This window comes from Pelobates fuscus, chromosome 1 (assembly GCF_036172605.1).
Source record: "Pelobates fuscus isolate aPelFus1 chromosome 1, aPelFus1.pri, whole genome shotgun sequence".
Lineage (NCBI taxonomy): Eukaryota > Metazoa > Chordata > Amphibia > Anura > Pelobatidae > Pelobates > Pelobates fuscus.
In genome coordinates this window covers 126,252,095-126,265,037 of record NC_086317.1, presented here as the reverse complement: position 1 = coordinate 126,265,037, position 12,943 = coordinate 126,252,095, and the positions used below count along the sequence as shown (strand labels likewise).

Here is a 12,943-nt window from a genome sequence, read left to right as displayed (position 1 = left end):
AAAATATAGTCATTACTGTTCCTTTATTAATGCATCAAATAAATAAATATTAGAGGGACAAAATTTAATTAGGAGTGCACCGTAACATTGCAATATCTCAGTCTGCATAGAAGCATTTTGTCACATGCAGCAGGTGAGCCAAAATACAGTAGTATATATACACATACAGCCCAGATGTATCTACCTCTGATGTTCCACACGGGAACTACCCAGAACTACCCGTAAATCTATCCATAAATATTAGAGTATATTACACTCTGACAAGAATCTACCATTCATATTTCAAAAGCAACCAATCATCAGTTATAAAAGGAGCAAAAATCTGAGGGATATGCTGGTTCGCAGTGATCCTACACACTGCTATAAAAAACCTACAATACATAAGAAAACTGGTTGCTACAAATGCAGTGGTTGTGTTATGTGTAGCCATGTGAATCCCGGCAACTCCTTCACCCATCCCCACAATGGCAAAAGAATCTCCATCACTCAGTATATCACCTGCATGACTGATCATGTGATATACTTAATAACGTGTCCCTGTGGATTATTATATGTGGGAAAAATGGACCTAATTTTATGGGACCGTATCAGAGGCCATAGGTCCTCTGCATTTAAAGAGCAGAGGAAACTCAAACCTGTTGCCAAACACTATCTCGCAGAATCCCATAGACTTCAGACACTTTGCTTCATAGTCATAGACCACATCCCCCATTTATCCCATGGGGGTGATAGGTCTAGACTGTTGCTTCAAAGTGAAGCATATTGGATTCATCATTTAGACTTTGTGGTACCTAACGGCCTGAATGAACAAATCACCTATTCAATGTTTCTTTAATTCATTGAATAGATTATTTATGCAAATGTTTAGCCATATCTTGTTGCCTCAGGTTATTTAGTCATATTAAACTATGGAGTTATAGTACCATTGTATGTTGCATATTTAGAGGTATTTTAATATGCACAGTACTTATATATTTTTGTTTCATAATGATATATCCACCCAGCTTCCTGATTTATGTTAAGCTTTTTTGGTTATTAGTCATTAATTATATTATGAAATAATAATGTATAATAAGGTTTATGCATAATAATAGTTTTATGCATTATACTACCGTACTCATTTAGAGTAGACTGCAATGTTTACATGCATGTAGTGTATTACGTTAGGAGCCTGTCACAGCACGCTTGATGTGTGTATATATTGTTTTCACTCACTTTTCATGTTGTTTCACTTGATTTTACACATTCACAATTCTCTCTCATATCTTTTTTACTTCTTAAGGTCCTATATTTGTTTAACCAGTAATACCTATAATTCATCTACTTAATCCTCTGTCCTAGATATTCTTATATTCCTTTTTTCATCTATTTATAGCACCTCACTCTTATGTACAGCACTGGGGAATCATGGTCTCTCTGTTGTTTACACGTTACTTAGCAATGCTGACGCTATCGCTTGCGTCATCACATTTGATCACGTGTCCCGCCTGTGCACCTCTGTGTTCGGTCGGGTGTTGGATCTCTCCTCACACTTCATTGGTAAGTAATTACTTTACATTTCTGATTTATTTGCACTTTCTGCACTATATTGTTGATCTTGAAAAATACCCCGCATACCCTGGGTCGAAATGTTGATCGGGACATTGTATATGTAACTACAATAAAAGTGACACTTTGAAAAAAGACCTGTGAGTGCACCTACTCTTTCCTGCGTGTGTATACATATATGTGTGTGTATATATATATATCCCCAAGACCCCCGCACTCACGTTCCCCGGTCTAATATGTGCCAATTCCAGCCATGATATAAAGAAATCCAGGCCACACTTGCCATGCGGAGGTAAGTAAGACTCTGTCGAGTTGCTGACCGCTCTTAAGCATGTCGGGTCGGTCAGGTAGGAGCAACATTGCTGGGTCATCCCCTTCTGGGGTGAAATTTGCTTGTTGATAGCTGCTTAAAGTGAGATATTGAGGGAGCTCACATGAAGTGCGTCTTTCCTCCATGACAGCTAGGCCCCGCCCCACGGAAGCTGCATTCTTAGTGAGAGGAGGGACAGTGTAGCTGCTGCTGATGTAATAGGGAAATCGATAGCTAGGCTAGTGTATTCAGTGTCCCCTACAGTCCTGAAGGACTCATCTGATCTCTGCTGTAAGCACAGCACCCCAAAAAGCCCTTTTTAGGGCTAGAACATCAGTCTGCTTTTTTTTTTTTGCCCGTGTGATCTAATTGCAGTTGCCTGCCTGCCAGCGTGTGTGTCAGGCTCACAGTGTGTACTGTGCCCACTTGCCCAGTGCCACCACTCATATCTGGTGTCACCAGGGGCGTACCTGGAGTATTTGGCACCCGGGGCGGATCCTTTATTTGGCGACCCCCCCCCCACTTTGAAATGTAAAAAACAACTGCAATTTTTTTTTATGTATTTGTCACTGAACACTGAAACATACACACAGACAGACACACAGACAGACATACAGACAGACATACAGACACAGGCATACAGATCCACAGACATACAGATACACAGACATACAGATACACAGACATACAGATACACATGTATAAGTGTGTGTTTGCGTAGTGAATGCAGTGTGTTTGCGTAGTGGATGCAGTGTGTGTATAGTGTATGCAGTGTGTGTGTATGCAGTGTGTGTGTATAGTGTATGCAGTGTGTGTGTATGCAGTGTGTGTGTATGGTGTATGCAGTGTGTGTGTGTGCAGTGTGTGTGTATAGTGTATGCAGTGTATAGTGTGTGCAGTGTGTGTGTGTAGTGTATGCAGTGTATAGTGTGTGCAGTGTGTGTATGTATGGTGTATGCAGTGTATAGTGTATGCAGTGTGTGTATAGTGTATGCAGTGTATAGTGTATGCAGTGTGTGTGTATAGTGTGTGCAGTATGTGTGTATAGTGTATGCAGTGTGTGTGTAGTGTGTACAGTGTATAGTGTATGCAGTGTGTGTATAGTGTATGCAGTGTATAGTGTGTGCAGTGTGTGTATAGTGTGTGTAGTGTGTGTATGCAGTGTGCGTATGGTGTATGCATTTTGTGTGTATAGTGTATGCAGTGTATAGTGTATGCAGTGTGTGTGTGTATAGTGTGTGCAGTGTGTGTGCATAGTTTATGCAGTGTATAGTGTGTGCAGTGTGTGTATATAGTGTATGCAGTGTGTGTATGTATGGTGTATGCAGTGTATAGTGCATGCAGTGTGTTTATAGTGTATGCAATGTATAGTGTATGCAGTGTGTGTGTATAGTGTATGCAGTGTATAGTGTATGCAGTGTGTGTGTATAGTGTGTGCAGTGTGTGTGTGTGTATAGTGTATGCAGTGTGTGTGTAGTGTGTACAGTGTATAGTGTATGCAGTGTGTGTATAGTGTATGCAGTGTATAGTGTGTGCAGTGTGTGTATAGTGTGTGTAGTGTGTGTATGCAGTGTGTGTATGGTGTATGCATTTTGTGTGTATAGTGTATGCAGTGTATAGTGTATGCAGTGTGTGTGTGTATAGTGTGTGCAGTGCGTGTGCATAGTTTATGCAGTGTGTGTATATAGTGTATGCAGTGTGTGTATGTATGGTGTATGCAGTGTATAGTGTATGCAGTGTGTGTGTATAGTGTATGCAATGTATAGTGTATGCAGTGTATAGTGTATGCAGTGTGTGTGTATAGTGTGTGCAGTGTGTGTGTGTGTATAGTGTATGCAGTGTGTGTGTAGTGTGTACAGTGTATAGTGTATGCAGTGTGTGTATATTGTATGCAGTGTATAGTGTATGCAGTGTGTGTGTGTATAGTGTATGCAGTGTGTGTGTAGTGTGTACAGTGTATAGTGTATGCAGTGTGTGTATATTGTATGCAGCGTATAGTGTGTGCAGTGTGTGTATGTATGGTGTATGCAGTGTATAGTGTATGCAGTGTGTGTGTATAGTGTATGCAATGTATAGTGTATGCAGTGTGTGTGTATAGTGTATGGGTATAGTGTATGCAGTGTGTGTGTGTATAGTGTGTGCAGTGTGTGTGTGTGTATAGTGTATGCAGTGTGTGTAGTGTGCACAGTGTATAGTGTATGCAGTGTGTGTATAGTGTATGCAGTGTATAGTGTGTGCAGTGTGTGTAGTGTGTGTATGCAGTGTGTGTATGGTGTATGCATTGTGTGTGTATAGTGTATGCAGTGTATAGTGTATGCAGTGTGTGTGTGTATAGTGTGTGCAGTGCGTGTGCATAGTGTATGCAGTGTATAGTGTGTGCAGTGTGTGTATAGTGTATGCAGTGTATAGTGTGTGCACTTACCTGCCCGTCCTGTCCTCCTCGACTGGTGGTCCGGTGAAGAGGGGACCAGTACTTTGCATCCTCGTTTCCCATCCAGCAGCAGCAGCAGGGTCCTCTGTTCTCGCGATCCGCGAGAGCGTTGCCGCGTGTTGCTATGGCAACCCGCGGCAACGCTCTCGCGGATCGCGAGAACAGGACCTACTGCTGCTTGATGGGAAATTGCGTTGATACACGAACTCGCGGCACACCAGTCCCTTTTCATAAGACACAGGGGTGGCGAAAAGCCGCCCCTGTGAAAGTGCGCCCTGGACACCCCCTTAGTGAGTGGTACCCGGGGCGGACCGCCCCCGCCGCCCCCCCCCCCGCCCCCCTTAGTACGCCACTGGGTGTCACAATAGCTTGCATTTAAAAAAAAAACTAAAAACTTTTTTGACTGTAATATAATAGCAGTCAGTTTCCTTCACACGTGTGCGTTTCAGGATCTGCCAGGGCACAGTGTCGCACCAGTGCAACTCATATCTGGTGTAACAGTAGTGTACATTTAAAAAAAAAATACTGGGGGCTTGTTGTCACCTTTCGGGGACCCTTGGTGATGTACTTGGCTGGGTGGAGGAAGAGACCTTCAATGACATCAGTGAGGACAAGGAACTGGACATGGCTAGCTTGGTATCCAACCTTGTGCAAATGGGGAGTTTGCGGTTGTGCAAATGGACTGTTTGCAGTTGTTTGCGGTGCGTTAAACGGGAAGTTTGGTCTGTCACTGTGAAGCGGGCGTAACCCTTACACTACCTGATCGATACAACATCATACCTGATGTTTTAAAGCCCGTTATTCCAAACAATTTAGGAATGTTAGGTGATTTATGCCCTTTATGGATTAAAACTAGACTCTGCATCAACTATGTAATTTTCCATGGGAGTTTTGCCATGGATCCCCCTCCGGCATGCCACAGTCCAGGTGTTAGTCCCCTTGAAACAACTTTTCCATCACTATTGTGGCCAGAAAGAGTCCCTGTGGGTTTCAAAATTCGCCTGCCTATTGAAGTCTATGGCGGTTCGCCCGTTCGGAAAATGTAATGATCGCGACATCACTACACTGGAGTTTACACTGGGGCATATATAAGACCGGGGATCTTGGATAGAGATAGAGATAGATATATATATATATATATAGATAGATAGATAGATAGATAGATAGATAGATATATATATCTATATATATATATATATATATATAATGCTTGTATCCTTGCACTCAGGCTTAACCACAAATTTAGGGGCCGGGTGCTTCAAAGCCATAGCCAAAAAGTATACATGTAAAGAAACGGCTTGCACTCACGGACTTGAGATATAAAAGTTTTTCTTTATTCAAAGAGTATCCATAAAATCATCACACCAACGTTTCAACCCTCGTCCGGGGCTTTCCTCAGTATTGTCAGTTCATCCTGAGGAAAGCCCCGGACGAGGGCTGAAATGTTGTTGATGATTTTATGGATACGCTTTGAATAAAGAAAAACTTTTATATCTCAAGTCCGTGAGTGCAAGCCGTTTCTTTACATGTATGTATGTATGTATATATACATACACACTACTGTATTTTGGCACACCTGTGACAAAATGCCTCTTTGCAGACTTATATATATATATTTTAAATTGGCAGTAGAATGAAAAAATAATGGCTTTTTTGAGACATAATGCCCACATATAGCATGTACAGTTACATAAAGAATACATGCACTAAGCATTGATATTGCAGGCTGCTATTTAATCAAGCCCAGAGACAAAAGAGTAATATTATTGTTTTGTTTCCAATAAAATTAAATAATAAAATATCTACACTACAACACTACTAAATCTTAAATCAATAAAAAAATATCAATTTAATCACAAGTGTTTTTTTTCTATAAAGTAAGATTATACACTGGTCAGCAGCGCATAATCTTACTTTATAGAAAATGCCGTGCTTACATGAAAATGCATATGATTATATTATTATAATCACCAGAACAACTACATTAAGCTGTAGTTGTTCTGGTGACTATAATGTTCCTTTAAAACCAATGACAAGTGAAGTGAATAACATTGATTATATCAGTATAATGGTACCTGTCAAGGGGTGGGATATACTGGGCAGCAAGTGAACAGTCAGATCTTCATTTTCATGTATTGAAAGCAGGGGAAATGGGCAAGCAAAAAGATCTGAGTGACTCTGACAAGGGCCAACTAGTGATGGCTAGATGACTGGGTCAGGGCATCTACTAAACAGCAAGTCTTTTGGGGTATTCCTGGTATGCAGTGGTTAGTACCTACCAAAAATGATGAAAGGAAGACAACCAGTTAGGGTCATGGGTGCCAAGTACTCATTGATGCACATGGGGAGCGAAGCTGGCCCATCTGGTCCGATCACACAGAAGAGCTACTGTATTTTAAATTGCTAAAAAAAAACGTAATGCTGGCCTTGATAGAAAGGTGTCAGAACAACACGCAATGCATCTCACTTTACTACATATGTGACTGCATATCTGCAGACTGGTCAGAATGTCCATGATTATCCTATCCACCTGTGAAAGCATCTTCAATGATGAAGTGAGTTGTGGCAAAACCAACCTCGCCACTGTGCACTGGAGAAACCTGCTTGCCCGCCTCTTGCCTTTAGACTATGGCCCCTGTTCTTTTTCCCTGCAGAAAGGCTGGTTTGTACCTTTTTTGCAGACTGTTAAAGCCATGCTACTCCAGATAGCTATGCCATGGAGCCCAGCCGTATACTGAAAGACTTTGGCTCCATGGCGATTGAACTGTATGTATGTGATCTGAGCGCCATCCGGTAATAATGTGTGCTCAGATCTAAGCTATCTGGGGATAGGTAGAATGTTTGTATTTTATGTAATAAATGTAACCTTGTGTATTTTATTGTATTTTACTGTATTTTTACAGCCATGTGCTTAATGGAGTTTTGCCTCTGTCCTCGGAGATAATTTGATTACTTCTCAATCATCTCCAGGATAGAAGACTCTGTGGAACTGGTTTTAGGCAGAAAAGCCATGCTTCATTTGGTACCAAAGGACTTCGATCTATCTTTTGAACCAATTTGGATGATTTTGACATATGTTTGTATTTGGAGTATGCTGATTCGGAAAATGTAATGTTTTATGTGAATGTGATGCATACTTTCAAAGTTATGAATAATGTGTAAAAACTGTATTCCTCTGCCAGTGATAATGAGATTACCCATTGGATTTCAGCAATCATATCACAGGCAGAGGGGAGGAATTTGTGTGGGAGTGTCTGTGTGTATTGTACGGATTGATTGGTTGTTCTGTAAAACCCTGTGGGCTGTACTGCTGTTGTGGATTGGGAATAAAAGAGACTGTATGTGCCAGTACAGCCAGTTCCTGCTTAACCCTCAAAGTGAAGTGTCGTCTCATTCTTGGGGGACGATTTGATTGTATGCCGATTGCCATGAGTGTGAGCTGTTCATAGGGCTTTTCCTGTTCGGCTGCTTCCAGTGTTCGTGTGTCTCTTGTTCGGGAGTTGGTGAATCCGTGCAGTTTACAGTTCGGGAGATTGGTGATTGCAGTAGCTGCTTGTCTATCTGGAAGGGGATTATCGCCTAAACGGTTTTTAACCTCTGGTGAGAAAAACGGTCCGTTACATGAGTGTCAAAAGTGACTCTCACTATATCATTAATCTGATTGTGCATCTGTGGGATATGCTGGAACAACAAATTCGATCCATGGAGACCCCATCTCACAACTTGCTGGACCTAAAGGATCTGCTGCTAATGTCTTGGTGCCTGTCTGATACCACAGGACACATTCAGAGGTCTTGTGGAGTCCATGTCTTGAAACATCAGAGTTGTTTTGGCAGCACGAGGGGATCCTACGCGATATTAGGCAGGTGGTTTTATGGCTGCTGAGCGTATTGCTTTATAAAATGATACAGTTCCCCTGCTAATTTTATTTTGTTCTATTTAAATTCAACTAAAATAAATCTGGCTAGAGATCTGTGAACTATGAGCCCAGAAAGATAGATAATAAACAAAAGCATGAGGAATTGCTGCAAGGTACTAGGAAATAAAATCACATTGCTTGCTCTAAACAACCCAGGAAAGGGTGACAATGCACTTATTTAAAAGAGATAATGTGACCCTGCTTTCTGCTTTTGAAGGAATATTCTGTTAAATCAATAATTGAAAACATTAGAAGCAATGCTGAGTGATACAGTAGTACATCGCTCAATGTAAAACCAAAACATTTTTTTCACAAGTGATGAAAAGAGATTGCACATTTACTGAGAGTGGTCAAACACTAAGAACATCCTGCAGGACGGAGCACCATCAACTCAGTAGTTCTCAAAGTTCACCACTAAGACGGACCCTAGTCAATAATACTATACACAGATGATTGGGCTAGGGGGAAATGACAGCAAATCAAAATAAATAATAAAATATCTACACTACAACACTACTAAACTACTAAATCTTAATCAATAAAAAATATCAATTTATTCACAAGTGTAAAACCAAAACATTTTTTTCATTTTTTGACTGGAAGAAGCCCTGCCTCCCTGAGAGAGGGAGGCAGGGCTTCTTCCAGTCAAAGTAGATTAAGTACTTAATAGCATTCGAGATTCACTGAATAACTGATGCTACCACTAGACAATGGTCAAGGCACTCAAGATGTAAAAAAAAAATGCAGATTTATTGGAGCAAAGTACAAGCAACATTTTGACCTTTAAAGGGTATTTTTCAAGCTCCAATAGTTCAAGGCACACCACACTCTCTTGGTCCCCAAGGCCTGAGGTAAGCCAAACTCCATGATGTAACTTTAAAAGACCCTCTGAGCTCACCTTGACGCGACCCGAAGTCTCTATGCCAACAATGATACAGACCCTAGCAGAATATGGTAAGCTATCGGGCTACAAAGTCAAGCTCGGCAAGTCCAGCGCCCTCCCACTCAACATGTCAGACACAGATACAACCAGTATCACCACAACACATCACATCCAAATTAATCGCAAAATGATTAAATACTTAGGGGTACACCTGACAGCTGACCTGACTCAATCATACGCACAAAATTATGTACCTATGTTCAAATCATTAATTCAGGACCTAGATAAGTGGGTAAACAAACCGAACTCGTGGATCGGCGGAATACACTCAGTTAAAATAAACGTGCTCCCACGTATCCTTTTCTTGTTTCAGGCCCCACCGATCCCCATCACAAAATGCGATCTCGCCCCACTGCAAAAGGCGATCAGGGAGTTTATATGGTGCAACAAACGACACAGCATATCACGTAACATCCTTTACCGATCAAAGGCCACCAGAGGTCTGGCATTACCTAACCTCTTTTACTACTACATAGCCGCCCAATTTTCACAGGTAGCACTGTGGCACACAACCCCAGATGAGGGAAAATGGGTAGACCTAGAATCCCTATTTACTGGGTCAGATCTGCCACAGTACTATATTTGGCTGCCCAAAGAACATAGAGCGATCCTGCGTACAGAGTGTCCGGCGGTCCTGAATTCCATAAGAATATGGGACAAATATGCTTAAAAGTACCGCTTAGCAACACTCCCCTCTCCAATGCTACCCTTACTCAGAAATAGGGCTTTCCCCCCAGGGATGAGGGACAGTGACTTTAAAAACCTGGAATACGCGGGGCTTCAAAGACTCTGCCACATGAGCATGAGCTCTCGAAAAGAACAACTCTTAAGCCAGGAGATTTCTTCCGGTATTTGCAACTCAAGGATTTTGTAGACCAAACACAGATACGAGAAATCATGACACAACAGATGACAAGATTTGAGCACATGTTCTTAAGAAGTTGACCCCTCAGGGGCTGATCTCATCACTGTATGCACACATAGCATCCAACACTACTGGCTAGGGCAAACTGATATATGTAGAGCAGTGGGAGACCGACTTGGGGGAAACTTTGGAGGGCACGGACTGGCAGGATATCTGGGAGGCCAATGCAGCTGTCTCAATTTGCACATCACTCCAGGAACAAACAAATAAAACAATGTTTCGGTATTATAAGACACCATTACAGGTATACTGCATTGGCAAAACACCAAATGACCTATGCTTGAGGCAGTGCGGGACCAAAGGGTCATATATCCACATGTGGTGGGAATGCCTGATAGCAAAGTCCTAGTGGCAAAAAGTGGGAGGCCTCCTAGCACAAATTATCCAACGCAACATTGAGATAGACCCTTGGGTCTTCCTACTCTCTAGGCCTAGAGATGACTGGACGAAACCGGAACAGTGACTATTGCACAAACTCATATTAGCAGCCAGACTATCCATAGCTCAGAACTGGCTCAAACAATAGGACCACCCCTTGTCCTTAGTTATACAAAAACAAACCTGCCTCATGAACAAGTTGACTGCCATCACACGAGAATCACTAAATAAGTTTGAAAAGGTGTGAGAGCCATGGTTGCAAAATGATTTAAGTGATTAAAGTGAAGGCCGAGTGGCCTACACGGGGGTGCCCCCCTTTCCCCTTCTTGCTTAGCAAGGCACCCAGCCGCTGCCTCTCACCCTTCCCTCCCCCCCCCCCCTTGTCTCTTCAACCCTCACTCACTTTCTGCTATTCTGGGGATTACTCCTCCCCCAGTTACTGACCTTCCCTCTGCTATCTTGTACAGGCAACACTAGGTAGGCATGCCAACACAGCCCTAAGAAATAAGCTGAGGCCTTAAGACACAGTGAATCCACATGGGGCACCAGATGCAGCACCTCATTCCCTTGAGAGTGCATTATCTCCTTTGGCGGTGTCACAGGACCATGCAAGCCCCGCCCTGGTGTTGGCTCTCTACATATAATTCAGGGTTAAAAGTTTACATATATTGACGCACAATCTCAGGTGAAGAATGGGGTAGGCTACCTAGTTATACAAGATATTTAAAATGTACAAATATTGGCAACAAAATGTATACACTTGGATTATATACTGAAAACTGTGCAGGTGCTGTGACCAATGAAATATTTTTATGTACTACCTATTCTTCTTGTGCACACCATTTCACAATAGCGCAGGTTTTTTTTTTTTATATACCGCATGTTGTTTTCCCCCCGTTGGGAATATTGAATGTAATCAAAATAAAGAATATATAAAAAAATAAATTTAAAAAAAGACCCTCTGAGGGTCAAAACGTTGCTTGTACTTTGCTCCAAAAAAATCTTGAGCATTGTCTACATTCTAAACTACAGAATTCAGTTAGGCCAACCTCAGGTCCGTTCGCACCTTGGGGATCAACGGAATGCGGTGTCCCTTGTACTATTGTCCAAGATACTAGAGACTTTCTACGACAAACTTTCCCTTTGGTATACAAACTTTCTAGTATCTCAAGGCCATGGAACACTTATAAGTGAGGGACATAATGATAAGATCTCTTCCTACCTTTCTGAATAATGGGAAGAAAGTAATTATTCTTCATGATGAGCTTGTTGATTAAGTGCATGACTCTCTTCAACAGGCTCTTCTCCAGACAAAGGGAGTCTGGGAATCAATAGCTTTTGTCTAGTGGTAGCATATGAGAAAATGTGAGCAATGGAAAATACAAAATGATGTTGGGTCTCCAGAGTGTGAGAATATGGCTATATCTAAAGGACAGTGTCTTACATCTGAACATGTTAAAAATGCAGAATGTGACCCACGCCCCACTATAGGAAGGGAACAAGCACAGCACCCATCTCCCCACTAAATGTCTATCCAAAGTACCCCCTGCCCTGGGCCAAGACTACTAGCAGCAAGATGACATTGTGTAAATTAGGAGAAGAACTGGAAAGTAAATTTGCTCAATACATTATTTTGGTAATTTAACAGTTCTTTTAATAAGAAGAATATAAAATGCAAAGAAAAATAACAATACTCACTGCTACGGTAGTAGTACTATTATCAAGATAGTCCTCGTGAGATAATAAAGACAGGGATGCTTGGTCCAGCTGTGAAAAAATACACATATTTTGTTAGGTTACAGAAAAAGCAGCGCTTACTGTGCCAATCTCATAGAGTTAAATGGAAATCATACAGTTTTATAGATCTGAGTGTTGTCAGTTCGGCTTTGCTTTTTGCTGTGCACAGAATACAGCATGAAACTAATGGAAAAGAATTGCAAATTTACAAATGTCAGCATTAAAAATGGTAGTTCCCATTTACAGTGTTTAATTTCAGTGCCTCAAGAGTTAAGATACAGCATTCTTTGATAAATCCATATCACACCCTAGGGCTAAACAGTGCTTCATCAAAGGGAAGAGAAAATGAAATGTAAAATGGTGTCACAAAAATGGTGTTTGAAGATCTGGCAGGGACTTTAATTGCCCACTGTTGGGCAATATAGGAAGAAGGTTCTGGCACCTCAAAATGCTTTTTTTTTTTTTCCCCAGAAGTAGAGAAGAGCTAAAGTCCTAGATTGGGTCAATCTGGGGTCACTCAGATTAAGTGATCTAAAAGATAACATGTGACTAACTAAGCTTATATCTATCTTCCAAATGCCTAAAATATATATGAAGTTCATTTTAGGCTTATATCCTATCAATTAAAGGAACCCTAAAGCCTTAGGAATGCTAAATAACAATAATATAAATTGAAAAGAAACATACTTTTTCCAAGCCAGTAGTGTGAATAGGTAGTCACTAATTGGCTAAGAGCATTCTCAGCCAATCAG

General features: G+C 41.4%; 1 protein-coding gene across 1 annotated transcript in view; it reads right to left on the bottom strand.

Annotated features, from left to right (window-relative positions):
- Positions 1-12,943, bottom strand: part of PHEX (phosphate regulating endopeptidase X-linked) — a 231,325-nt gene that overhangs the window by 158,324 nt on the left and 60,058 nt on the right. The window contains exon 6 of the mRNA XM_063450262.1: positions 12,153-12,221. Coding sequence (XP_063306332.1) covers positions 12,153-12,221 — 69 coding nt within the window. The remainder of the gene's footprint in view (positions 1-12,152; positions 12,222-12,943) is intronic.